The sequence below is a fragment of the Gopherus evgoodei genome, unplaced genomic scaffold (assembly GCF_007399415.2).
Source record: "Gopherus evgoodei ecotype Sinaloan lineage unplaced genomic scaffold, rGopEvg1_v1.p scaffold_233_arrow_ctg1, whole genome shotgun sequence".
Lineage (NCBI taxonomy): Eukaryota > Metazoa > Chordata > Testudines > Testudinidae > Gopherus > Gopherus evgoodei.
The window spans coordinates 18,185-45,693 of NW_022059896.1; the positions used below are offsets into that span (position 1 = coordinate 18,185).

Below are 27,509 nucleotides of genomic sequence, written 5' to 3' on the forward strand. Positions count from 1 at the left end.
TGGGGTTGGGAAGGAATTTTCCTCCAGGGCAGACTGGCAGAGGCCCTGGAGGTTTTTTGCCTTCCTCTGCAGCGTGGGGCATCATGGGTCACTTGCTGGAGGATTCTCTGCAGCTTGGGGTCTTCAAACCACAATTTGAAGACTTCAATAATTCAGACATAGGTTAGGGGTTTGTTATAGATGTGGATGGGTAGAGTTCTGTGGCCTGCTTTGTGCAGGAGGTCAGACTAGATGATCATATTGGTCCCTTCTGACCCTAAAGTCTATGAGGTTCAGATACTTAGTAGAGATGAGCTTGTAGTTGCCAAAAGTCCTTTTAGAAATAGTCCAGAGGTGGTGGGTTTTGGTTTTTGTTTTTGTTTTTCTCCATTTGAACAGTTTTAGTTTGCCTGTTTTACAAATTTTAGAAAAAGAATCCCAGGATTTTGCCTCCGGTGTTTTCACCTTGCTTCCTCATGGTCCATGCTGCCAGCGGAAGTTGTCAACACTATGTACCCAACCTGACGTGAAGGCAAAAGGTTGTTCGGCCACTTTTCCAGGCCCAGGTTACAGTCCAATAGCCATATTCAGGGTGACTCCAGTCAGTGACTGGGGATCTCAATCCTTCTGGCTCAGGGTTTCAGATGTTAAGTTCACTGATAGACCACAAGTCATATCCCAAGTGTCTAGAGATGAGAGTTTACCTGTGAACCCCTGCATTCTCCAGAGATTAACTGCCCAGCTGTCCTGCTCTGCAGACTCAGCTGCCCCATCTTCCCTCTGAATCTGCAGCACAGACGCTTCACTTACCGAATCAGCATGGAGACATTCCTCTCTCAACAGCCTTGTCTCCCCAACAAGCTGGCCAAACCCAGCCACTTGGTTATGGGGCTGCTCAATTTTCTTAAAGCTTTCACTCTGAGACCTTCTCAAAGCTACCCTCACTGGATCTTTCACAAGGAAAGTCAGTGGCCCCATTCACCACAGAAAATTTCTGGCTGATAGGAACTGAAACTTCCGGGGTCAGAGCAGTCGGGTTTATTAGCTGTCTGGGACACAGCATAGAACGGCTTGCTTGGCAAAGAGAGAACCCAAAGTTACAGCAGGGTCCTGCTTGCTCAGCCCAGCGCCCTCTGACCCCTCTTTTTCCCCAGTTCAGGAGAGTCTGCATCTTCCAGCAGCCCACACTTAACAACCCTGCCTGGCCCCTCCTCAGTCCTTTGTCCCCCAGCTCACCTAGCCGCCCATCCGGCTTCCTGCAGCTGCCTCCCTCTGGGCAAAATCGAACTCTAACATGGGCCATCAAGAGATCAGGCACAGAGCCAGGCCAAACTGTAACTCAGCTCTTACCCAATAATCACACCGCTCCTAGACCTTCAGTAGATAATATCTAAAGGTTTATTCATCGAGAGAAGACGACAAGCATTACACATGATTAATAGCTCATGTGCCTATAATAATGGTGATGTTCTTGGATCAGGCCTGTAGCCAGGATGGACTAGATGGCTGGCTTGTAAAGTCTTGTAGCCAACTTCCAAAAGATTGGACGGGCCTCAGTCCATAGTTCAAATGACCCTTGTAGCTATAAATCCGGAGAATCAGAGCAGGAAATGAAGACCAATTGCAGATGTCTTGGGTCTTTTATAGCCTCTGCTAGGTGCTGGGAATTTTACGGTCCCAAACACAGCCCACAGGCACAGTCTGTGGAAAATTACCGGCCCAAGATGGAGTCCAGGGTCACAGAAGCACATCACACGACTTCACACGCCTTGCTGACTCTCAGCGGCAGCCATTACCCATATTCTGGCTGGGGCACTCACAGGAAGGCTCGCCTGGCGGGACCAGCTCCCTCTAGGGTTAGGGGAGTGTCCTTTAATGGGCCATCGAACTCGAAGAGTCCATTCACGTTGTGCTGCCTAGACTGGATGTAAACTGCCTGGGGGTGTTACCCCAGGAACAAACACAAGGGCTGAGGCCTTGTCTACAAGCACATTTGATAGCGCTCTAACTTGCTGGCTCAGGGGCAGGGGCGGCTCTAGTGTTTCTGCCACCCCAAGCACGGCTGTCAGGCGGCTTTCGGTGGCACGCCTGCGGGAGGTCCCTCAGTCCTGTGGCTTCAGCGTACCGGCCGCTGAATTGCTGCCAAAGCCATGGGACCACGGACCTCAGGTATGCTGTCAAAGGCTGCCTGACAGCCGTGCTTGGGGCACTGGTGCCTGGAGCCAGCGCTGCTCAGGGGTATGAAAAATCACTCCCCTGAGCGCAGCAAGTCTGAGCGCTTTAAAGTGCTAATGTAGACAGGCTCCCGGCGCTCGGAGCGACTCCCCTCGTGGCGGCGGATTACCAGGAGCACTGGGAGGGCTGTCTCACGCACAACCACACTGGCACACTCGCACATCAAAGCGCTGCCAAGGAGAGCTCAGGGCAGCGCTTTGAAGTCTCTTGTGTAGCCATAGCCTGAGTCAACACTTAGCAGCTTAAAGTGCCTCAACAGGACAGTGTGGTGGTGCTCTCTGGTGGTCTGGTCTGAGATGAACACACTGACACACAATGCAGAGCACACACAGAAGGCTCAGGCCCAATCCCCTAAGGTTGCGTAAAAGGTCACAAACAGGCTTCCCCGATCTCAAACAACCTCATTCTGGGCCAGTGAATGGGAGGCGTACATATATAAGCAAGATATCCACACTCAGCAATTCACAGCTTTCCCAGTGATGCCAGACGTGACATGCTTAGTACAAGTTCTCTTGCAGTTGTAGCACAGTGGCAACGCCAATGCTGTACACGGACATGTCGATCACACAGCATCATTAGGGGTCAGTTTGTTCTCTCCTCTCCGAGGGGTTTGCAGCTGGCTCTCTCTCCCCAGCACTGCCCGTGGCGTGAGTGCAGGACAGTCAAAAAATGGCCATGTCTCCATCGAGAAGGGGGCAACCTGGAGGGATGAACAGAACGGGAATGAGGCCCCTGCCTGAGGACCCTGTGAACACACCAGACTCAGTCTCCACGAGCTAAACTCCCCACCCTGCCCAGGCCCTGCCATCCACAGAACAGACTCTGCTGGAGACGGGGAGAAACCACCCCATGGCCACACCCAGGTGGGTGCCGGGTTCAGGGGAGGTCCAGAGCTCGCTGCATGCCCCTGCAATCCTGGGACACACCGAGCTCAGACCTGGATGTAACTGCTCCAGGCTGGGTATTGGGGAAACAGCCCCCCTGCCTCTGAGCTGTTCGTTAGCTCATCCCACCCCAGGCCAGAGAACCAGGCTGCCAGTGTGGTCAGGTACTGGCCCCCCATGTGCTGATGGTGAGGGAGGGTGGAGAGAGGAGCTATGTCCCACGCTGGCTGGTAAAGGGGAGAGTTTAACGTGTCTCTCCAGAGAACTGACTCCGGTGTCGCTGGGAAAGGAGGCGGGTGGGGACAGACAGGGCTGAGCTCACACAAGATGCCCATGGCCCGTCTTTACTATTAAATCCCAGGCACCGAACGAGGAAACACCAGGACTGAGCCAGGAATCCCCCATGGCTCATAATGTGCTTGTAATGCTCTGCTACCCACTGTGAGGAGGGGATCAGCAACTGCTCCTTAAACGCCAGGGAATCCTTCCCCCCTTGGGGGAAAGGGGTGACCTCCCTGCCCTATCACCTGCCCCAGGCTGCTGTGGGCGATGCTGGCACACGCTGTATTTACAGTTGCACAGGGGGTTTAATTCTACACCTTTGCTAAAGTTCTCATGAGGTTTGTCCCCTGAAGTGACTCATGTAAAGTCTGGGCAGGATCCCTGCAGCCGTTTGAGCTGGGGAAGAATGAACCAGAACAAACAAATCTCTGGCCTGATGTGAAAAGCTCCCAGCCCCGCGGACAGAGCAGGACTGCCGCCGAAGGTGCTGAAAATCTCATCACGCTCCGCGTTGAGCTGCACACAGGCTAGGACCCGGAGAGCCGTGTGCACCGGAGGAGCAAGAGCTCACGGGGACAGCTTGGGGGTGTATCAGCAGGGAGATGAGTGTGCTGTTTGCAGCGTGCCCGTATCAGCAGGGAGATGAGTGTGCCGTTGGCAGCGTGTCCATATCAGTGGGGAGGTGAGTGTGCCGTTGGCAGCGTGTCCATATCAGTGGGGAGATGAGTGTGCCGTTGGCAGCGTGTCCATATCAGTGGGGAGATGAGTGTGCCGTTGGCAGCGTGTCCATATTGGCGGGGAGGTGAGTGTGCCGTTGGCAGCGTGTCCATATCAGCAGGGAGGTGAGTGTGCTGTTGGCAGCGTGTCCATATTGGCGGGGAGGTGAGTGTGCCATTGGCAGCGTGTCCGTATTGGCAGGGAGGTGAGTGTGCCGTTGGCAGTGTGTCCGTATCTGGCTGGGACCCCTACACAGCAGCTTGGAGGGGTTATTCCCAGCAGGGACAGCAGACGCGCTGGGGCTTAAAAACAGCCATGTGACCACAGGAGCTCGGGACAGTCACTGGAGTACGGCCCTGCCTGGCCCCTGGGGGCACACTCGGCGCTAGCCTGGTCCCCTATTCTCCCGCTGTGGCCACACGGCTATTGTCAGGCAGTAGCTGGAGCAGACTGAGTGCGTGTCTGTCGATCTGGGCTGGGCATGGCCCTTCCCAGCGGCTGGGCACACCCCTTCCAGGCACCAGGAGCCCCCCTGCGAGGTGCGAGTCTGTTACTATCCCTGGACACGTGTTGCGGGAGTGTCAGAGGACGGCTCAGAGCTGCCCCAGAACTTGGCGCTTCCTGGCTTTGCATGGTCCATGCTAGGGGTGGGGGGGGGGATCCCGTGTAACCAGCCCTCCTGTCTTTTAAACAAACATTAGAGTTCATATGGACTCTTCTCTGCCTAACGCAGTCACCGAAGAGTGGAAGGGGGGGGTCAGAAGTGGTGCTATGTGGGCATATGGAAGGTGCGGGAGATGCTGGAGGCAGACAGTGGGGGCAGGAGCGGCTCCAGGGTTTTTGGCGCCTTAGGCGGGGGTCCTTCCGCGCTCCCGGTTTTGGGGCACTTCAGCGGCGGGTCCTGGAGTGAGTGAAGGACCCACCGCAGAATTGCCGACAAAGACCTGGAGCGTGGAAGGACCCTCTGCCGCCGAATTGCCATAGAGAGTGGCAAAATGCTGCCACCCCCCCAAATCCTGGCGCCCTAGGCGACCGCCTAGGTTGCCTAAATGGAAGCGCTGGCCCTGAGTGGGGGAGGCTAATGCTGCTGGGGGGGTGTCATGGAGTGTGGGGGAGTCCGGCCCTGCACCCCTCTTCCTGGGACCCCCAGTGACTCTCAGCCAGCCAGTAAAACAGAAGGTTTATTGGACAACAGGACTGCAGGTTACAGCAGAGCCTGGAGGCCCAACCAGGACCCCCCAGTCGAGTCCTTCTCAGGGTTCAGGGCACTTGGATCCCAGCACAGGATCCCCTGAATTCCCATCACCCAGCCCCAAACCGAAACTGAACTGCCCCTCGTCCAGCCGGCCGATTCCATTGTCCAGCTTCCCGGGCCCAGGTGCTGACCCCCTCCCCCCTACCTGGCTCAGGTTACAGGCTGAGATCCTGTCCCTCCCCTAAAGACACCCCCGGCTCCCCCCTCCCCACACAGACAGACCCTACTGCATCACAGGGGCCAGCCCTGACCATTGGGGAGACCATCCCCCACCGAGCCCCCATCCGGCAGCACAGCACCACCTAGCGCCCCACTGGGGCCAGCCCTAACCGCTGGGGAGACCATCCCCCACCGAGCCCCCCACCCCCAGCACAGCACCCCCTAGCACCCCACTGGGGCCAGCCCTGACCGCTGGGGAGACCATCCCCCACTGAGCCCCCCACCCCCAGCACAGCACCCCCCTTGCACCCCACCTGGCTCAGGTTACAGGCTGAGATCCTGTCCCTCCCCAAAGACACCCCCGGCTCTCCCCTCCCCACACAGACAGACCCTAGCGCCCCACTGGGGCCAGCCCTGAGCGCTGGGGAGACCATCCCCCACTGAGCCCCCCATCCCCAGCACAGCACCCCCCTTGCACCCCACCTGGCTCAGGTTACAGGCTTAGATCCTGTCCCTCCCCTAAAGACACCCCCGGCTCTCCGCTCCCCACAGACAGGGGCTCAGTGTGTGGGTCTTTTCCCCCTAACTCCAGCCAGCGGTGCCGGCCTTGCACCAGTGCTGTGTCTGGTCCCTACGCCTGCCACAGCCCCTTGGAGCAGACAAGCCCCCAGCACCGGAGCTGGGAGCGTCTCTGCCCCAGGCCCCCGGCGGAGCAGGGGCTCATGGCACAGAGGTCGCCTCACAATTTCCCGCCCCGTTTTCCAGCCGAGGAGCATGGGGGGGTGGGGGGCTTTTCTGGGAGGGCAGCCTGGCTACTGCTGTATGGAGACCATGGGAGAGGGCAGCCATCTTTGGTAGGGGCAGCCTCAGTGTCCTGTGGTCGGCCATCTTTGCTGAGGGCAGCCGGTAGATTCAGTGCCATTGGAACAAGAGGGGGCAGCAGCCATCTTTACTGTGGGCGGCCTGGCTGGGGGAAAGGGCCCGTCTCTGCGCAGGGAGGGCTGAGCAGCTGCAACCCCTGGAGGTGGCGTCAGTCCCAGGGCCGGTGTGGGAGCAGCAGCGCTCCCGGGAAGGGCCGGTTGTGCCCATAGAGCCAGGACTGGAAACAGCCGTTACTCTGCTTAATTCCCGCTCAAGGTCGTGACTTGTCCCTCGGCCGCTGTTCTCAGACCCAGCGCTGATTAGCAAACAGTGTCAGACTCGTTAGCTAGACCCTTCTCACAGGCCCCGTTCCCATTCCCGAACCAGATCCCACCTGTCGCTGAAATTCCCTAGACAATTCCCCCTTTGCCCGCAGACCCTGGGCTAGGATTGGAGGAGGATACACTGTTCTCCTCCCGGGACACCATGAGGGTGAGTCCCTGCTTTAAGTGGAAAACTGAACCCGGTTTAAACCCGCCCATCAATTCCCTCCAGACCTGACACCCTCTTTCCCCAGCGCTGGGGGAACCTGCAAGCAGCCAATGGGCAAGTCCCCAAATGAGCCAGGAACCACCCCACATGCTGGGAACCGGCTGGCAGAGGCTCAGCCCAAAGCGACGCTTCCTCTGGATGGTCCAAGTGCCTGAGGGCAGAGACCTCCTTAGCCACAACAACCCCAGCATCACCGCGGTGCTGCCTGATCCCACTCGCTCATACCTCGCAGCTCCAGCGGCCCAGTGGATTTTTCTTCAGCCTTCTTTAGGGTTACATGTTCCACGTAACACCGGTACTCTGCCCCCTCGTCCTCGGGCACCATGGGGGTGAAGCAGAGCTGGGATGTCACACTGTAGGATTTCCTGTCTGTGGAGTCTGGGGTGTCAATCTTGTGTGTGTGCAGGTTGTCTAAACTCCTGAACGCCGGCTCTCCCCTTCCCCGTCGGTGCCAGGTCACGCTCAGCTCCTTGGGGTAGAACCTGGATATTTGGCAGCTCAGTGTAACCCGCTCCCCGGGGGCCAGGACCTGTGGCCGGGAGATCTCACCCAGAACTGGAGCTTGTGGCACTAAAATGTGTGGAAATTGCATGTCATAGATACAGCACCTGAGATCTGACACATGCCCCCCGTCACCATCTGGTCTGACCTGGCCCCATGTCCCCACCAGCCTCTGCCAGGCCCTCACCCCACCCAGCAAGAGCTCCCCTGAATGAGCCTGCAATACACACAACTTCAGGGGCATTGCTGTGCCTAAAATGGGAGCTGAGCTGTTTGGAAAAGGGCCTTGCAAACTGACCTGCTACCTGCAGCTCCCTGCTGTGTTTCTCCATGGGAGTCCGTAGGCCACGGGGACGTGCTGACAGGTGACTCTAGCTCTGCAACCCACTCTGTGGAAGGGACCATCAGCTGCTCCTTAAATGCTGGGGACTCTTTCACTCCTTGGGGGAAAGGGGCAACCTCCCTGCCCTATCACCTGCCCCAGGCTGCTGTGGGCGATGCTGGCACACGCTGTATTTACAGTTGCACAGAGACTTTCATTCTACACCTTTGCTAAAGTTCTCATGAGGTTTGTCCCCTGAAGTGACTCGTGTAAAGTCTGGGCAGGATCCCTGCAGCTGTTTGAGCTGGGGAAGAATGAACCAGAACAAACAAATCTCTGGCCTGGTGTGAAAAGCTCCCAGCCCCGCGGACAGAGCAGGACTGCCGCCGAAGGTGCTGACAATCTCATCACGCTCCGCGTTGAGCTGCACACAGGCTAGGACCTGGAAAGCCATGTGCACCGGGGGAGCAAGAGCTCACGGGGACAGCTTGGGGGCGTATCGGCAGGGAGGTGAGTGTGCCGTTTGCAGCGTGCCCGTATCTGGCCGGGCACGTCCACACAGCAGCCAAGAGGGTCATTCCCAGCGGGGACAGACAGACACGCTGGTGCTAAAAATAGCCGCGTGAGCTCGGGACAGTCACCAGAGTATGGCCCTGACTGGCCCCTGGGGGCACACTCGGCGCTAGCCTGGCCCCCCCCCCCGCTGTGGCCACACGGCTATTGTCAGGCAGTAGCTGGAGCAGACTGAGTGCGTGTCTATCGACCCGGGCTGGGCACACCCCTTACAGGCCCCAGGAGCCCCCCTGTGAGATGCGAGTCTCTCACCGTCCCTGGACACGTGTTGTGAGAGCGTCAAGGGACGGCTCAGAGCTGCCCCAGAACTAGGTGCTTCCTGGCTTTGAAGGGTTCATGCTGGGGATGAGGGGGCGGGAATCACATGTGACCAGCCTTCCTCTCTCTTAAACAGACTGTAGAGTAGCTGATCTTCCTAACCTGAGCTCAGGAGGGGGTGGGGCCAGGTGACACCTTCTGCCAGGGAAGCTGGACAACGGGGAACCAGGAGTGGGGGGGTGGTGCTGTGGAAGGCAGGAAAAAGGGGTTTCAGTTTGGAGCTGGCTGGGGAGACCAGGGGTGGGCAGAACCTGGGTCTGGGCTCCCCACTCTCCAGAATGGACCCAGCTGAGGGGTCCTGTTCTCTGGTTTAGACCCCGTTCCTGTCATCAAATAAACCTCTGTGTTCCTGGCTGGCTGAGAGTCACGGTGACTAGCAGGAAGTGGGGGTGCAGGGAACACATGGATGCTGTGACTGCCCCTTCGTAACCAGAGACCCAGAAGGGGGATGTGACCTGGCCAGAAGAGGAGCAATGGGTAGAGAAGGGGCCAGGCAGCTGGAACCGAGTCGGTCTGGCTGGCTTGGGATGCTGGGGGAGGGCAGAGCCATGGCTCTGGGCTCCCCTCTCCCCAAGTTGGACTTGGCTGAAAGTCCCTGATTTCTGTGCTAACGAGCTCTGCCCTACGCCATGTTCCTGTCGCCTAATAAACCTGCTGTTTCCCAGCTGTCTGACTGCGAAGTAGGGGTGCAGGACCCTGTGGCTTCCCCAGGACCCCGCTGGGGCAGACTCGCTGTGGGAAGCGCCCAGAGGGACAGAGGATGCTGAATGCTCCAAGGAGAGACCCAGGAGGTGAAGCCATGTGAGCTTCTTCCCTGCAGACAGTCTGCTCCAAGGGAGAGGAGGCTCCCCAGAGTCCCGACTGGCTTGGTGGGGAGCAGTTCCAGAGCATCGCCCAGGGACTCCGTGAAACGCACTGCACCCCATATCCCACAGAACCCTCTTCCCCTCCCCCTGCATCCTGTGCCCCCTATGTTCCACATCTCCTTGTCTCCCCATGGCATCCCAATCCACGCATGTCCCTGCAACCCCGCACCCCACAGTGCTGATCTGCCATCTCCCCAGCCCCTTCCCCTAGTCCCTGTCCCGCTCACCCGGCGCCACACCGGGGATTGTGATCTGTGTCTGCTGCATGTCCCTTGCACCCAGCCGGAACGTGCAGCTGAAAGATTCTTTGTCACGTGGGGTCTGGACGGTGAGGACCGACGTGAGCCGCTGCCTGCCCAGCCCAAGGCGGTGCTGCCACGTCACCACATGGTGCTGCTCTGGCTTCGGCATCAGTGCGCTCAGCTCCCCGGGCTGCCCAGAGCCCAGCTCCTTCCCCAGGCGCAGGCTCCTCCAGGTCAGGCTGTCAGTGTCACGGAGCCTCCCCTCTGCCTCGCAGAGCAGCATGGTGACGCTGCCCTCCGGAAAACACTCCCGGACATGGATCTGGGAAACTGCGGGGAGATGATAGCGTCAGGATGGGTGGGGGCAAGGGGGCAGTGTGGGGGAGGGGGAAGGATGTGAGCTGGAGGGAGGGGGTTGTGGGGGGGCAGCTGAGTCAGAGGGAGGAGGTCGAGGTGGAGGGAGAATGTGAAGCTGGGGGGAGGGGTAACCCTTCAGGGTGGGGTCCAGGCCCACTTACTGCTGATGTTGCAGCACTGGTACACGAGCCACATGGCAAGCAGCAGCAGCAAGACCAGCAGGATCAGTCCGATGACCCGTAAACACGTCTTGGTGCACGTGGGCACTGCCGGGGAGAGAGACAGCATTACTGCTCCGCTCCCGGCCCCACGCCCAGAGCAATTAAACACCATCCAGGCTCCTGCCAGGAGGCTGTGGCGTGGAACGGGTTCAGTGTTCGCAATCCAAGATACCGCACGAGCTCCCAAAACAGAGACCAAGGAAGCCGGCAGCTCCCCTTGGCCAACTCCCCACATGGCAGCGATCGACGGAGCCAGCCACTCCCTGCAGCAACGGGCCCCACTCACCCACCTTGCTCTCGGCTGCCTCTTTGCAGACAGGGGAGAGACAGAACCCGGGGAACTACAGACAAAACCATGGGACAAGTCCTCAAGAAATCAATTCTGGAGCACTTAGAGGAGAGGAAAGTGATCAGGAACAGTCAGCATGGATTCACCGAGGGCAAGTCATGCCTGACTAACCGAATTGCCTTCTATGGGGAGATAACCTGTCTGTGGATGAGGGGAAAGCAGTGGATGTGTTATTCCTTGACTTTAGCAAAGCTTTTGATAAGATCTCCCACAATATTCTTGCCAGCAAGTTAAAGAAGTATGGGCTGGATGATTGGACTATAAGGTGGCGTCACAGAGTGTAGGGGAGTCAGGGCCCTGCACCCCCCACTTCCTACAATTCACCAGGACTCTCAGCCAGCCAGTAACACAGAAGGTTTATTAGATGACAGGAACACAGTCTCAAGCAGGGCTTGTAGGTATAGAGAACGGGACCCCTCAGTCAGGTCCATCTTGGGGGGCAGGGAGCTTGGACCCCGGCCCCAGGCCTCCCTCCGTTTCCCCAGCCAACTCCAAACTCAACCCCCCTCCAGCTCTCTCCTCCAGCCACACACCCCGGCTTCTTCTCCAGCCTTTGTCCAGTTTCCCAGGCAGATGGTGTCAGCTGGCTCCAACCCCCCTCCTGGGCTCAAGTTACAAGCTCAGATATTGACCCTCAAGTGAAGTCACACTCTGATATCCCATCCCCCAATACAGACAGTACCAGTAAAACTCTCACACAACATCCCCAGGTCAATCCTCCCCACTCCCCACTCCATCACAGGTGGACAGAAATCTGGCTAGATCGTCAGGCTCAACGGGTAGTGATCAACGGCTCCATGTCTAGTTGGCAGCTCGTATCAAGCGGAGTGCCCCAAGGGTCAGTCCTGGGGCCGGTTTTGTTCAATATCTTCATTAATGATCAGCCGGATGGCGTGGATTGTACCCTCAGCAAGTTTGCAGATGACACTAAACTGGGAGGAGTGGTAGATACGCTGGAGGGTAGGGATAGGATACAGAGGGACTTAGACAAATTAGAGGATTGGGCCAAAAGATACCTAATGAGGTTCAGCAAGGACAAGTGCAGAGTCCTGCAGTTAGGACGGAAGAATCCCATGCACCGCTACAGGCTACAGACCGAGTGGCTGGGCAGCAGTTCTGCAGAAAAGGACCTAGGGGTTACAGTGGACGAGAAGCTGGATATGAGTCAACAGTGTGCCCTTGTTGCCAAGAAGGAAATAGGGGCATTGCCAGCATATCGAGGGACCTGATCATTCCCCTCTATTCGACATTGGTGAGGCCTCATCTGGATACTGTGTCCAGTTTTGGGCCCCACACTACAAGAAGGACGTGGAGAAATTGGAAAGAGTCCAGCGGAAGACAACAAAAATGATTAGGGGTCTGGAGCACATGACATAGAGGAGAGGCTGAGGGAACTGGGATTGTTTAGTCTGCAGAAGAGAAGAACGAGGGGGGATTTGATCGCTGCTTTCAACTCCCTGAAGGGGGGTTCCAAAGAGGATGGATCTAGCCTGTTCTCAGTGGTAGCAGATGACAGAACAAGGAGCAATGGTCTCAAGTTGCAGTGGGGAAGGTCTAGGTTGGATATTAGGAAACACTATTTCACTAGGAGGGTGGTGAAGCACTGGAATGGGATAGCTAGGGAGGTGGTGGAATCTCCTTCCCTAGAGGTTTTTAAGGTCAGGCTTGACAAAGCCCTGGCTGGGATGATTTAGCTGGGGATTGGCCCTGCTTCGAGCAGGGGTGGGACTAGATACCTCCTGAGGTCCTGGCACTAGCAGGAGAAGAAGAAAGTGAAAGCTGGTAATTTTAATGCAGTTAGGGGAGCTGGGAGGGGTAATGCCAGGGAAGGGGGCAGCACGGAGGGGACCGATGCTGAGGCTGGCTGGGCTGGGAGGAGGGTAAGACCACTCCCCACTTCTGGCTTCCAGCCCATCACACTGACCTGTCCAGGTGGCTGTGCTCTCCAGCGGGGTGCTCAGCGCCGGGTGCTGCACGCGGCAGGCAAAGTTGGCCTGGGCGTTGCTCTCTGGGTGGTTGAGGATGTAGCTGCTGCGGAGGGCGAAGGACCCGTCTGTTTCCTTCATGGGGGACGACTCCATAGTGACCAGGGGGTCCCCATCCCGCAGCCACTGCACCGTGATGTCGGGGGGGTAGTAGCCGCTCACCAGGCACTGCAGAGTGACCTGCCCCTCCAGCGTCACCAAGGGCTGCAGCAGGGTCAGTCGTGGCTGGGCTGCCAGGCAGGAAGACAAGGTCAGAGAGTTGAGCTCCCAGAGGGACTGTCATGGGGCGGCCCTCTAGGTAAGAGCAGGGGAACAGACACCCAGGGGGTCAGGCAGAAGGAAGGAGGCCCCAGGGGCACCAGAAGCTCAGCAAGGGGGCACTGCGTGGGAATGGGGAGCTGTACAGAGGACGGGGCTCTGGCAGGGGCTGGGCAGTGCTGTGGAGGCATGAGGGTACTGCACGGTTAGAGTATGGGTTGGGGTGCTGTGGGGAGATGGGGGTGTAGTTGGGGGGTGGGCAGTGCTGTCGGGGCATGAGGGTACTGCACGGTTAGAGTATGGGTTGGGGTGCTGTGGGGAGATGGGGGTGTAGTGGGGGGTGGGCAGTGCTGTCGGGGCATGAGGGTACTGCACGGTTAGAGTATGGGTTGGGGTGCTGTGGGGAGATGGGGGTGTAGTGGGGGGGTGGGCAGTGCTGTCGGGGCATGAGGGTACTGCACGGTTAGAGTATGGGTTGGGGTGCTGTGGGGAGATGGGGGTGTAGTGGAGGGGTGGGCAGTGCTGTCGGGGCATGAGGGTACTGCACGGTTAGAGTATGGGTTGGGGTGCTGTGGGGAGATGGGGGTGTAGTGGGGGGGTGGGCAGTGCTGTCGGGGCATGAGGGTACTGCACGGTTAGAGTATGGGTTGGGGTGGCTGTGGGGAGATGGGGGTGTAGTGGGGGGGTGGGCAGTGCTGTCGGGGCATGAGGGTACTGCACGGTTAGAGTATGGGTTGGGGTGCTGTGGGGAGATGGGGGTGTAGTGGAGGGGTGGGCAGTGCTGTCGAGGCATGAGGGTACTGCACGGTTAGAGTATGGGTTGGGGTGCTGTGGGGAGATGGGGGTGTAGTGGGGGGGTGGGCAGTGCTGTGGAGGCATGAGGGTACTGCACGGTTAGAGTATGGGTTGGGGTGCTGTGGGGAGATGGGGGTGTAGTGGGGGGGTGGGCAGTGCTGTCGGGGCATGAGGGTACTGCACGGTTAGAGTATGGGTTGGGGTGCTGTGGGGAGATGGGGGTGTAGTGGGGGGGTGGGCAGTGCTGTCGGGGCATGAGGATACTGCACGGTTAGAGTATGGGTTGGGGTGCTGTGGGAAGATGGGGGTGTAGTGGGGGGGTGGGCAGTGCTGTCGGGGCATGAGGGTACTGCACTGTTACAGTATGGGTTGGGGTGCTGTGGGGAGATGGGGGTGTAGTGGGGGGTGGGCAGTGCTGTGGGGAGGATGGGGCACTGCAGGGGAGATGGGGAATGCTGTGAGGAGACAGAGTTCTGTGGGGTTGTCATAGGTTTCACCCCCACCTCTGAACTTTAGGCTACAGATGTGGGGACCTGCATGAGAACCCCTAAGCTTAACTACCAGCTTAGATCTAGCTGCTGCCACCACCCAAATCGTTTCAAACAGCTGTTTATGAGTCATTTGGGAAACTCTGTCTCTCCCCCTCCCCCAAATCTCTCCCTCCCGAGTACTATAACCCTTCCCGGGATACCCTGGAGAGACTTCTCCACCAATTCCCTGGTGAACACTGACCCAAACCCCTTGGATCTCAAAACAAGGGAAAAATCAATGAGGTTCTTACAAAGAAGACCTGTAATTAAGGAAAAGGGGTAACAGAAATACCTCTGAGGGATTAGCCTACAAGCTACTCTCACAGACAACTGATTCCAAAGACAGAGGATGTTCCCCTGGGCAAAAACCTTAGTACACAAAAGAAAACCCCGTCTGATTATCCCGCTCACGCAAAAAGACAAAGTCTCAAAAGGAAATAAACATCAGCTAATTCATTCCTTCTCCAACACTCGCTACCCTGGGCGACTGCTCCATCTTCTCACTCCCGCGCAGAACTCAATGAACTGAACGAAGGAAAGACTCCCCCGTCCTCTTGAAACATCCTGTCCAGCCACTGGTTCCTCTGGCTCAGCTGTCAGCCAGGCTAGGGGAACTTAGGGGAGGATGGGGTTCTGTGGGGGGAATGGGTCACAGTGGGGGTGGGGTTCTGGCAGTGGGGGGTGCTGCAGAGGTGTGTAGAGAAGTGGGGGTTCTGTGGGGGGAATGGGGTGCAGTGGGGGTGGGGTTCTGGCAGTGAGGGATGCTGTGGAGGTGTGTAGAGAAGTGGGGGTGCTGTGGGGAGGATGGGGTTCTGTGGGAGTAATGGGGTGCAGTGGGGGTGGGGTTCTGGCATTGGGGGGTGCTGCAGAGGCATGTAGAGAAGTGGGGGTGCTGTGGGGAGGATGGGATTCTGTGGAGGAATGGGGTGCAGTGGGGGTGGGGTTCTGGCATTGGGGGGTGCTGCAGAGGCGTGTAGAGAAGTGGGGGTGCTGTGGGGAGGATGGGATTCTGTGGAGGAATGGGGTGCAGTGGGGGTGGGGTTCTGGCATTGGGGGGTGCTGCAGAGGCGTGTAGAGAAGTGGGGGTGCTGTGGGGAGGATGGGGTTCTGTGGGAGGAACCGGGTGCAGTGGGGGTGGGGTTCTGGCAGTGGGGGGTGCTGCAGAAGTGTGTAGAGAAGTGGGGGTGCTGTGGGGAGGATGGAGTTCTGTGGGAGGAATGGGGTGCAGTGGGGGTGGGGTTCTGGCAGTGAGGGATGCTGTGGAGGCGTGTAGAGAAGTGGGGGTGCTGTGGGGAGGATGGGGTTCTGTGGGAGTAATGGGGTGCAGTGGGGGTGGGGTTCTGGCATTGGGGGGTGCTGCAGAGGCATGTAGAGAAGTGGGGGTGCTGTGGGGAGGATGGGATTCTGTGGGGGAATGGGGTGCAGTGGGGGATGGTGTTCTGGCAGTGGGGGGTGCTGCAGGGGCATGTAGAAAACTGGGGGTGCTGTGGGGAGGATGGGGTTCTGTGGGAGGAATGGGGTGCAGTGGGGGTGCGGCTCTGGTGGGGGATAGGCAGGGGTGCTGCAGAGGTGTGTAGAGAAGCGGGGATGCTGTGGGGAGGATGGGGTTCTGTGGGGGGAATGGGTCGCAGTGGGGGTGGGGTTCTGGCAGTGTGGGATGCTGTGGAGGCGTGTAGAGAAGTGGGGGTGCTGTGGGGAGGATGGGATTCTGTGGGGGGAATGGGGTGCAGTGGGGGTGGGGCTCTGGTGGGGGGTGGGCAGGGGTGCTGCAGAGGTGTGTAGAGAAGTGGGGGTGCTGTGGGGAGGATGGGTTATGTGGGGGGAATGGGGTGCAGTGGGGGTGGGGCTCTGGTGGGGGGTGGGCAGGGGTGCTGCGGGGGCATGTAGAAAACTGGGGGTGCTGTGGGGAGGATGGGGTTCTGTGGGAGGAATGGGGTGCAGTGGGTGTGTGGCTCTGGTGGGGGATAGGCAGGGGTGCTGCAGAGGTGTGTACAGAAGCAGGGATGCTGTGGGGAGGATGGGGTTCTGTGGGGGGAATGGGTCACAGTGGGGGTGGGGTTCTGGCAGTGGGGGGTGCTGCAGAAGTGTGTAGCGAAGTGGGGGTGCTCTGGGGAGGATGGGGTTCTGTGGGAGGAACGGGATGCTGTGGGGTTCTGGCAGTGGGGGGTGCTGCAGAGGTGTGTAGAGAAGTGGGGTGCCCTGGGGAGGATGGAGTTCTGTGGGAGGAACGGGATGCAATGGGGGTGGAGTTCTGGCAGTGGGGGGTGCTGCAGAGGCGTGTAGAGAAGTGGGGGTGCTGTGGGGGGAATGAGGTGCAGTGGGGGTGGGGTTCTGGCAGTGGGGGGTGCTGCAGAGGTGTGTAGCGAAGTGGGGGTGCTCTGGGGAGGATGGGGTTCTGTGGGAGGAACGGGATGCTGTGGGGTTCTGGCAGTGGGGGGTGCTGCAGAGGTGTGTAGAGAAGTGGGGGTGCTCTCGGGAGGATGGGGTTCTGTGGGAGGAACGGGGTGCTGTGGGGGTGGAGTTCTGGCAGTGGGGGGTGCTGCAGAGGTGTGTAGAGAAGTGGGGGTGCTGTGGGGGGAATGAGGTGCAGTGGGGGTGGGGTTCTGGCAGTGGGGGGTGCTGCAGAGGTGTGTAGAGAAGTGGGGGTGCTCTGGGGAGGATGGGGTTCTGTGGGAGGAACGGGGTGCTGTGGGGTTCTGGCAGTGGGGGGTGCTGCAGAGGCATGTAGAGAAGTGGGGTGACTCACACAACACGCTCAGCCGGAAGGGCTCCTGGATCGGCGCCCCCAGGGTGATGTGCTGCACACGGCAGGAGTAGTTGGCGTCGGTGTGGGAGATGCTGGGCACAAGCTGGAGGAGGCTGGTCGCACTGTACAGGCCATCAGGGCCCGGCTGGGCGAGGGGTGTCTCGGGGCCCCCCACGACCTGCTTGTCCCGCAGCCATGTGACGTTCACGCTCTCGGGGTAGAAGCTGTTCACGCTGCAGGTCACGGTGCTGTGCTCGCCAGCCCTCACCACAGTGCCGCTCACTGAGACACGGGGCGGGGCTGGGGGGAAGGAGGAGTCAATGGGGCCCAGACCCCATCATCTGCCCCACACTGTCCTCATCCACCCTCCTCCATCCCCCACCCCATATTCCCCTCATCACCTTACCCTGCAAGGCCTTCATCCACCCCACCACGGTGCTGCCCATGGAGACTTGGCCAGGCCATGGGGCAGGGACAGGCACTGCCCTGCTGGGGAGGTGGCTTAGTGGGGGTGACCCCCCAATGCAGCTGGGACCCTCCCCCCATTGATCACCACGTGGCCAGGAGCTCCCAACAGGGATCTATCCAGAGGTGCTGGGGCCACAAGGCGGCTCCAGACCCAACCCTGGAGCCACAGCCCCTCTGGGCGCTGCCCTGGGCCCCTGCCCCCCAACCAGCCCTGCCCCCCAACCAGCCCATCCTGCAGTTACCTTCCACACGCAGCTCCACCTGCCGACTCTCCCGGCTCGGGGAGTGGATGATGGAGCAGGTGTAGAGCCCAGCGTCGGTGCCCCCCACCCGCGGGAGGAGCAGGGAGGCGTTGCCGACCCGCAGCCCCTCCAGGGACAGGCTGGCCCCAGCCCTGAAGTACGACTGGACCTCACTGAACTCGGCCACCGGGCGGCCCCCCAGCTTCCACTGCACCACCAGGGCGTCCATGTCCACGGCCCCCCCCACGGAGAAGTGACAGCCCAGGAGCAGGTCGGAGCCCGGCTGGGCCCGCACCGGAGAGGTGGGGACGGAGACCACCAGGGCACCCCCTGCACAGACAGACAGGGTTACTCACAGCCTGGGGGGAGACCCCACCCCACCCCCCCAGGGACTGAGCTCCCTTCCAGCCCCCACCCCTATGTGCCTCCAGCCTGAGCCCCTGGCCCCTGCCCCCCACCAACCCCCTGTGCCTCCAGACTGAGCCCCCCCAGCACCATGGGAGCCCACATCACATCCTCTCTGAAAGGGCCAGTCAGTACGGGGGCGGGGGGGTCTCCAGGCTGAGGCCTGGCAGCCTCGTGTCCCACATGGGCCGGGCGCCTGCCGGGGCAGGTGACACCAAGCCTCAGGCAGAGGAAGCGACGCGCTTCCTGTTTGTGCCGCTTGCGGTGTGGCCGTGACATGGTTCCCTATCAACCCCACTCCGGTCACTGCCCCAGCCCCCCATGTTCCCCAGCCTGAGTCTTCTACTTCAAGCTCCCCTCAGGGGCCACCCTCCCCCAGCTGCTCCCAAGCTGGGGTGAGGAGCAGGACCCCTGCCCTGTGTCTGACCCCCATAGTAGCGCCACCCCCACCCGCCTGACCTGCCTTCCTGCTAATCGGGCAACTCTCCAGGCTGACTTGGTCGGGGGTCCATGCACCCCCCAGGCAGCATTAACCAATTCTGTGGCCATGACATCCCCCTTGCCAGCCCCACAGTGGACGCCGCAGGGCCCTGGTGTCAGCACTGAGCAGGTCCCGGGGGGGGGGGGGGGGAAATTAGCCCCAGAACCCCAGGGCAGGTTGCGGGTGCGAGGGGACTGGGGGGCAGGACTGGCCCAGAGGAAGTGCAACATGGGTTTGCAGTGGGGCCTGGCCATGGGGTGTGCCAGTGTGAGATAGAACCCAGGGGTCCTGGCTCCTAGCCCCCACTCCAACCCACAACCCCCCCACTGCCCTCCCTGAGCCAGGGAGGGAACCCAGGAGTCCTGGCTCCCAATCCACCCCCTAGACCCCACTCCCCTCCCAGACCTGAGATGAACCCAGGCTCCCAGCCCCCTGCTCTAACCCACCAGCCCGCCCTCCCCGAGCCGGGGAGAGAACCCAGGAGTCCTGGCTCCCAGTCCCCTCTGCTCTAACCCACCAGCCCGCCCTCCCCGAGCCGGGGAGAGAACCCAGGAGTCCTGGCTCCCAGTCCCCCTGCTCTAAGCCACAAGCCCCTCACTGCCCTCCCCGAGCCAGGGAGAGAACCCAGGAGTTCGGGCTCCCAGCTCCCCACTTTCACCCACCAGCCCCTCCGGCTCGGAGACACCCCCAGCCCCCGCGGGACCCTGCGCCCAGCCCGGACCCCCCATCCCGCCAAGGCACCGCCCGGGCTGGCCCCGCACCGGGGCTGGGTTTCCTGCCCACGCCGTGCCTCTAGGGCAGGTCTGGGGCCGGGGAGCAGGGGGCAGCCCCGGCGGCTACTCACGTGTCCCGCTCGCCAGCAGCAGCAGGAGGAGGCCGAGCACCACGGCGAGGGGCATGGTGCGGGGCAGGTCGGTGCGGCCCCGGCCCCGGCCTCAGCCCCGGTTACTTTCGCTTCTGCAGCGGGCAGGGGAGGGCGAGATAAGGGCAGGATGCGGGGCTGGGCGGGACCCACAGCTCGGGGCTCCGAGCGCCACGGACCCACCGCCCCAGCACGCCGAGACCCCGGCAGGCACCCAGGGGCGGACCCGTCGGGGGGGGGCGGGAGACAGGAGCAATGGGGGGATTGTACGCTGGGGGAGGGTCCGGGAGCCCTTGGAGCCCTGGGAGCTGGGGGGATCCCTCCGGGGAAGGGTGGAGAGCCCCAGGCTGGGGGGCTGGAGCTGGGGGGATCCCACAGGGGAGGGTCCGGGAACCGGGGGGCTGGGAGCTGGGGGGATCCCTCTGGGGAGGGTCCGGGAGCCCTGGGGCTGGGAGCTGGGGGGATCCCACGGGGGGGGTCCGGGAGCCCTGGGGCTGGGAGCTGGGGGGATCCCACCGGGGGAAGAGTGGGGAGCCCCAGACTGGGAGCTGGGGCTGGGAGCTGGGGGGATCCCTCCAGGGAGGGTCTGGGAGCCCTGGGGCTGTGGGGCTGGAAGCTGGGGGGATCCCTCTGGGGGAAGGGTGGGGAGCTCCAGGCTGGGAGCTGGGGGGATCCCTCTGGGGAGGGTCCGGGAACCCTGGGGCTTGGGGGATCCCTCCGGGGGAGCCCCAGGCTGGGGGCTGGGGGGATCCCTCCAGGGGAAGGGTGGGGAGCCCCAGGCTGGGGGCTGGGAGATCCCTCCAGGGGAAGGGTGGGGAGCCCCAGGTGGGGGCTGGGGGATCCCTCTGGGGAAGGGTGGGGAGCCCCAGGCTGGGAGCTGGGTGTCTGGGAGCTGGGGGTATCCCTCCAGGGGAGCCCCAGGCTGGAGGGATCCTACAGGGGAAGGGTGAGGAGCCCCGGGCTGGGGAATCCCTCTGGGGGAAGGGTGGGGAGCTCCAGGCTGGGGGACCCGTGCCCCATTGCCAGTACGTAGGACAGCTCCCACCTGTCACCCATATGTTGCAGGCTGGTGTTCACTGTCCCAGCTCCCTATGGGGTCTGTTGGCCCAGCGAGTTTCTCTCTGCTCTGGGGTCTGGCTCAGTTCAGACCTGGCCAGCACGTGGGTGATGGCTCAGCGCTGGCCGGATCCCGGCCCCCAGGGGCTCTGAGCTCAGCCCATTGAGTGGTGGCGTGGGTTTTGGCAGCGCCGCTGCCCCACCTGGAAACCTGCCCACCTGGGATTTGTTCAAGGGCCTGGGGGTGTCAGAGCCAGGAGCCGCCCCGGTTCCCCCGGCCAGCCGCGCACCCCTCAGCAGAGAGGGACAGAAAATGCCCCACACTTCTCACGGGCAATTAATTTGTTTTGAATTTCCTGCAAAACTTTCCTGGCTTTTCATCCCCCAGTGGGAACCTGCCCTGCTGCGGGAGTTTCTTCTCTTCTCAGAAATCAAAGGTTTTTGTTGAAAACAGGAAGTTTGACCATTTTTAAAATGATAAACTGGAAAATTTAAATTTGGTGAAAAATTGTCATTTTGGTCAAGAAGCCGCTACAGAAAACCATGGCCCAGTTCTGACCAGGCCCCAGGCCCAGCCCGAACTCCACTGCTAGTGGGAGAGCTGTAACGGATAAAGGGAAGTCCTGTTCGTTTTGCTTTCCAGCAGTGCACCCGGTCCCTGGGGGGTGCATTACACCACCCTACTCACCCGCACACCCGGCTTCCTGCTACTTTCATTATTTGTTCTTTGCCTCGCAGTGGCGCCCCAGGACCCCCGGCCGGGATCAGGGCTTTGTCGTGCCAGGGGCTGCATGAGACGTCCCTACGCACGAGGAGAGACGACAGGCGGCTGGAGACAGACACACGGGACTGGGCTCCGCGTGATAGACACGCTCAGGGCTCCTGCAGATCTTTGCCAAATTCCCACCATTTGTGAACTGAATTTCACTCCCTGCTCGATGTGCCCAGCACGTCCTTTGAATGGTCCCTCTCCGTCCCTCCAGCTCAGGCTGCGGCCGATTCGCCTTTGCTGGCATGGAAGGGACGATTCTGCAATGTTCTTTGGGGCACCGAGGTCTGTAAACGAGTCATTTGGGAATTAATCAAACGCCTTCACTTCTGTCCCACTTGAGACGTTCCCAGGCTGCAAATCCCTCGCCTCAAGGCTCGGTCCAGAGCCTGCGTCCCCGTGTCCACAGAACTGCCCCAAAGCCAAACCCAGAGGGGAACAGGGCTATAGGGGGGCACAGGGATGAGGTGAGGGGTTATATGTGGGCCTATGGGGAGTGCAGGGGGCGAGGTTAGGGGTTATATGTGGGGCTATGGGGGTGCAAGGGGTGAGCTGAGGGGTTATATGGGGGATGCAGGGGGCAAGGTGAGGGGTTATATTTGGGGCTATGGAGAGTGCAGGGGTGAGATGAGGAGTTATATGTGGGGCTATGGGGTGCAGGGGGTGAGGTGAGGGGGTTATATGGGGCTATGGGGTGCAGGGGGTGAGGTGAGGGGTTATATGTGGGGCTATGGGGGTGCAGGGGGTGAGGTGAGGGGATTATATGGGGGCTATGGGGGGTTCAGGGGGGAGATGAGTTATATGTGGGGCTATGGGGTGCAGAGGGTGAGGTGAGGGGGTTATATGGGGCTATGGGGTGCAGAGGGTGAGGTGAGGGGTTATATGGGGGTGCAGGGGGTGAGGTGAGGGGTTATATGGGGTGCAGGGGTGAGGTGAGGGGTTATATGTGGGGCTATGGGGTGCAGGGGGTGAGGTGAGGGGATTATATGGGGGCTATCGGGGGTGCAGGGGGGAGATGAGTTATATGTGGGGCTATGGGGTGCAGAGGGTGAGGTGAGGGGGTTATATGGGGTGCAGAGGGGTTATATGGGGGGCTATGGGGGTGCAGAGGGTGAGGTGAGGGGATTCTATGGGGGTGCAGGGGTGAGGTGAGGGGTTATATGGAGTGCAGGGGTGAGGTGAGGGGTTATATGAGGGGCTATGGGGGTGCAGGGGGTGAGGGGTTATATGTGGGGTTATGGGGGGCTCGGGGTGAGGTGAGGGGTTATATGCGGGGCTGTGGGGGCGAGGTGAGGGGTTATATGGGGGTGCAGGGGGTGAGAGGCTATAAGGGGGGCTATGGAGGTGCAGGGGCAGAGGTGAGGAGTTATATGTGTGGCTATGGGGGATGCAGGGGTGAGGAGAGGGGTTATATGGGGGGGGTGCGGGTGACCAGCTACTACCCCCACCCATGACATCATGGTGCAATGGCTGCGGGATGTGGAGATCCAGTCGCTCCCCACACGGGAACAGGACAGGTCCCTCACCCTCCGCAGCGGCTGCATCCTCGACTGCCCAGAGACCAACACCCGGGTCGCTGTCACCTGCCGTATGCAGCACCTGGTGCTGAGCACCCCGCTGGGGCAGAGCGGCACCTGGAAAGGTCAGTGTGAGAGGCGGGGGCCGGAAGGGGGAGTGTCTGTGACAAAGTGGGGATTTTCCCTTTGTTGAGCCTATGTGAGTTTTAATGTTCTGCATGAATACGGTGTGTGTCTCAGTTTCCCCGTGTGCTGCACCAATACCTCAGTGAAGGGAACAGGGATGAGACTTTGGCTGAGACCCCAGGGGCAGGCGAGGCTGCTCCAGCTGCCTGCACATAGCCTATGACCGGTGCCCTCTGGCTTCCCCAGGACCCCATTGAGGCGGGCTCGCTGTGGGAAGCGCATGGAAGGGCAGAGGATGCTGAATGCTCCAAGGAGAGACCCAGGAGGTGAAGCCGTGTGAGCTTCTTGCCCTGTACAAGTCTGCTCCAAGGGAGAGGAGGTTCCCCAAAGTCCTGCCTGGCTTGGTGGGGAGCAGTTCCAGAGCATCGCCCGGGGACTCTGTGACGGGTGTATCCAGTTTGTGCCCCACAGACCCCTCAAAGATGCCCATGGAGGAGCTGGAGGCCATGGTCCCTCAAAAGAAGCTGGACCAGGTTTTCACAGAGTGTGGGGGAGTCAGGGTCCTGTACCCCCACTTTGCAGTCAGACGTGACTCTCAGCCAGCCAGTAAAACAGAGGGTTATTCAATGACAGGAACAGGGTCTAACACAGAGCTTGTAGATACAGCGAACCGGACCCCTCGGCCGGGTCCATTCTGGGGGGCAGTGAACCAGACCCCCCCACGTCTGCACTTCACTCCTCGACCCCAGCCAGCTCCAGACTGAACCCCCCCAGCCCCTCCTCTCTGCTCAGCCCCTTTTCCAGGCATTAGAAGGCCACCTGATCTCTCTGTTCTCCAACACCTTCATCTGGCACCTTGCAGGGGAGAGGCCCAGGCCATCAGGAGACAGGGTGTCGGCCATTCTCTGTGCAGACAGTATCACAGGGGCCCACCTGGGCTCTGCAACAATCACACTCCCTGATCCCCCCACCTAGATACCTAAGAACGTCACAGGGGAAACTGAGGCACCCACACAGTATTCAGAGAAAACATTAAGAACAGTCCCACTTCGTCACACAGGTGCTGAGCATCCTGCAGTGGGCACCAGGGCTGCGAGGGAGGCCTGAGCCCGGCCCCGACTCCGGGGGCACCCAGGCTGCACACGGGCAGGGGGGGCTGACCTCGGCGCTGCGGGGTCATCTATGGAGCCAGTTGGGGGGTATGGAGAGAGCAGCAGGGGAGGCATCGCAGAGGGAAAGAGCCAGGGAGCTGCTGGAATAGGATCGGGGGCAGGGGCAGGAGATTTGCTTGGTGCAGCATGTGGGGGGTGTGCATTGAGGGGTGACCGAGTGCACCCTTGTATTCACACCCCACTTTGTACAGCACGTGCCTTGGAAGGGATCATTTGAAAGCAAATAACTCGTTGGCCAACGCTCCCATGGTGACGTGTGGAGCAGCCTAGTGTGCAATGTTAGACATGGACTGAAATTGGGTCTTCGTCACAGGTGGGGGCTGTGCATTGGGGGAGGGGCAGGGGGCTTTGCTTCATGCTGCCTATGTGGGGGGATGGAGATGGGGCTGTGCATTTGGGGGATGCTGTGGGGGGGCTGTGCATTGGGGGGAGGGCGCTCAGTTTTAGGGTGGTTCCACGGGGCGACACTGGGACGCAGGCTGTGAGCTGTTGTCTGAATAAAGCTGCTGGTGATGCTCGGTCTGTGTCCTCATCTCTGATGTGGGGTGGGGTGAACCCCGCAGCTGGGCCCCCATCCCGGCCCAACACATTCTGCGCCTCGGGTGATGGGACAGGCCCCCAGGAGGGGAATGGGGGCTGCCCCATCCCAGATGGTGCAGGGTCCGGCCCCTCTCGGGGAGGAAGGAGAGGGTCTCCTGTGTCTGGGGCATTGGCTGAGGCCTGGCTGGGCTTGGGCAGCGCTGCCCCCGGGAAGGGGTGACTGTGACCCCATGGGAGCGGAGCCCAGAGTCAGGTGGGGGTGAAACACCCCCAGGCTGGGATCCCCATGGCGACCCAGAGCAGGGCTGGGGTAGCAACCCGCCCCCCCAGGCCCGGCTGGGACAGCCCTACATGGGGGTCCTGAGGGTCCCTGGGACCTGGCCCCGCAAGGTCACCGGCTGCCCCAGGATAAAAACAACCCAGGCAGATGGTGCTGATGTGCCTGGGGGGCAGGGGGGATGGGACAGGATGTGCCAGCCAATCAGGGGGCTCCTGGCCACGTTCGGGGCTTATCGGGGCCCTGCCACACGGCAGGCCCTTTATCAGCGCAGCCCTGGCACTGCTGGTGCAGGGACGGTGCCTCCTGCCCCCTGCGTGCACCCCCGGAGATGTGTCTGCGTGGGGCCGTACTGGCTCTGTGCTGTGTGGGAGCTGGTGAGTACGGGGCCTGTCCTGCTGCAGGCCCCCCGGGTCTCCCCGAGACTGGCCCCTCGCTGCCCTGGGTCTCCCCGAGACTGGCCCCTCGCTGCCCCTGTGACCTCCTCGAGACTGGCCCCTCGCTGCCCTGGGTCTCCCCAAGACTGGCCCCTCGCTGCCCCTGTGACCTCCTCAAGACTGGCCCCTCGCTGCCCTGGGTCTCCCCGAGACTGACCCCTTGTTGCCCCTGTGACCTCCTCGAGACTGGCCCCTCGCTGCCCCTGTGACCTCCTCGAGACTGGCCCCTTGCTGCCCTGGGTCTCCCCGAGACTGGCCCCTCGCTGCCCTGGGTCTCCCCGAGACTGGCCCCTCGCTGCCCCTGTGACCTCCTCGAGACTGACCCCTTGCTGCCCTGGGGTTCCCCGAAACGGGCCACTCGCTGCCCTGTGACTTCACCAACACTGGCTCCTCACTGCCCTGGGTCTCCCAGAGATGGGCCCCTCACTGTCCCTGTGACCTCCCCGAGACCGGCCACTCGTTGCCCTGTGACTTCCCCAAGACTGGCCCCTCGCTGCCCTGGGTCTCCCCAAGACCAGCTCCTTACTGCTCCGGGGTTTCCCTGTGACATCCCCGAGACAGGACTCCCCACTTCTCCAGGGTCTCCCTGAAACTGGCCCCTTCTCTCCCCCTGGGGGTTCCCCTGTGACCTCCCTGAGGCTGGCTCCTCACTGCCCTGGATCTCCCCGAGACCAGCCCCTCACTGCCCCTGGGGGTTCCCCTGGGTCTCCCTGAGACCAGCCCCTCGCTGCCCCTTGGGGTTCCCCTGTGACCTCCCCAAGACAGGGCCCCCTACTGCCCCGGGGTTCCCCTGTGACCTCTCTGAGACAGGGCCCTGCACTGCCCTGGGGTTCCCCCTGGATCTGCCCAAGAAAGACAGGAGGATGTGGAGGGGAGATGAGAACTGTCCCTGGTTCCCCAAAGGGGGAGGGCCAGGCAGTTCCCCCCATCATGCCAGCAGAGGGTGTGGGGACCCCAACCGAGCTGGGGGGCAGGGCCAGGGGGCTGGAGAACAACCCAGCCCGGGGAGATTCAAGGCCCATCCAAAGCTTTGTGGGCAGTGGGAACTGTCCTGCAGGAAGCAGGGGCAACCCCACCCCAGGACAGCTCCCCCGGCCCCAGAGGATGCTGGGGGAGAACGGGACGACTTCCTGCCCAGAAGATGCTGGGGGAGAACGCCCCCGCCACCCCAGAGGATGCTGGGGGAAAACGCCCCCGCCATCCCAGAGGATGCTGGGGGGACGGGCACCCGGCTGGCGCGGCAGCAGGTGGGCCCATGGCAGACCAGCCCCAGCAGGGGTGACCCTGCCCCTCTCCCCGCAGCGGCCTGGCTGCAGGTGTCGGTGGGCCCCTCGCCGGTGCGGGCGCGCCCCGGGCAGCGCGTGGTGCTGGAGTGCATCATTGGGGCCGACTACCCGCCCCTGGAGCTGGAGCTGGAGCAGCTGCAGGTGTGCTGGCGGCACGAGGGGCGCACGGTGCTGGAGTTCACTGGGGCGGTGCGGGCGGCGCGGGCGGGACTCAGCCTGGCCGAGGATGAGGTGAGGAACGGGAACGTCTCGCTGGTGCTGCAGAACGTCACCGCCAGCGACAGCGGGGAGTGGACCTGCTACATCCTCTACCCGCCCGACCAGGCCCAGGGCAGCCTCACCCTGCGCGTGGCAGGTGAGCACGGGGGGGGAAGGGGCAGAGCAGCACCAGCGCCCCCTGCTGGGGGGCACCGACCCGCCCCCACAGCCAGTTCTCCTGCCCCTGCAGCGCCCCCTGCTGGGGGGCAGCGACCCGCCCCCACAGCCAGTTCTCCTGCCCCTGCAGCGCCCCCTGCTAGGGGACAACGACCCGCCGCACGGCCAGTTCTCCTGCCCCTGCAGCGCCCCCTGCTGGGGGGCAGCGACCCGCCCCCACAGCCAGTTCTCCTGCCCCTGCAGCGCCCCCTGCTGGGGGGCAGCGACCCGCCCCCACAGCCAGTTCTTCTGCCCCTGCAGCGCCCCCTGCTAGGGGGCAGCGACCCGCCCCCACAGCCAGTTCTCCTGCCCCTGCAGCACCCCCTGCTGGGGGGCAGCGACCCGCCCCCACAGCCAGTTCTCCTGCCCCTGCAGCGCCCCCTGCTGGGGGGCAGCGACCCACCCCCACAGCCAGTTCTCCTGCCCCTGCAGCGCCCCCTGCTAGGGGGCAGCGACCCACCACACGGCCA

General features: G+C 61.4%; 1 protein-coding gene across 4 annotated transcripts; it reads right to left on the bottom strand.

Moving 5' to 3' along the window:
• Positions 1 to 2,626: 2,626 nt before the first annotated feature.
• On the bottom strand, positions 2,627 to 21,759 carry LOC115640190 (signal-regulatory protein beta-1-like). Of its 4 annotated transcripts, XM_030543006.1 has the most exons (9): positions 21,190 to 21,751; positions 19,428 to 19,540; positions 17,698 to 18,027; positions 16,988 to 17,287; positions 12,598 to 12,888; positions 10,265 to 10,369; positions 9,732 to 10,076; positions 7,150 to 7,494; positions 2,627 to 2,914 (listed from the first exon to the last, which is right to left on the bottom strand). In XM_030543006.1, the coding sequence occupies exons 2-9, from the start codon at positions 19,480 to 19,482 to the stop codon at positions 2,877 to 2,879; spliced, it is 1,809 nt and encodes a 602-aa protein (XP_030398866.1). In that variant the 5' UTR covers positions 19,483 to 19,540; positions 21,190 to 21,751; the 3' UTR covers positions 2,627 to 2,876. The 4 variants fall into 4 exon arrangements, with proteins under 4 accessions (XP_030398866.1, XP_030398870.1, XP_030398867.1 ...); XM_030543010.1 differs by lacking the exon at positions 7,150 to 7,494 and having other exon boundaries at positions 21,190 to 21,759; XM_030543007.1 differs by lacking the exon at positions 19,428 to 19,540 and having other exon boundaries at positions 21,190 to 21,748.
• Positions 21,760 to 27,509: the final 5,750 nt, after the last annotated feature.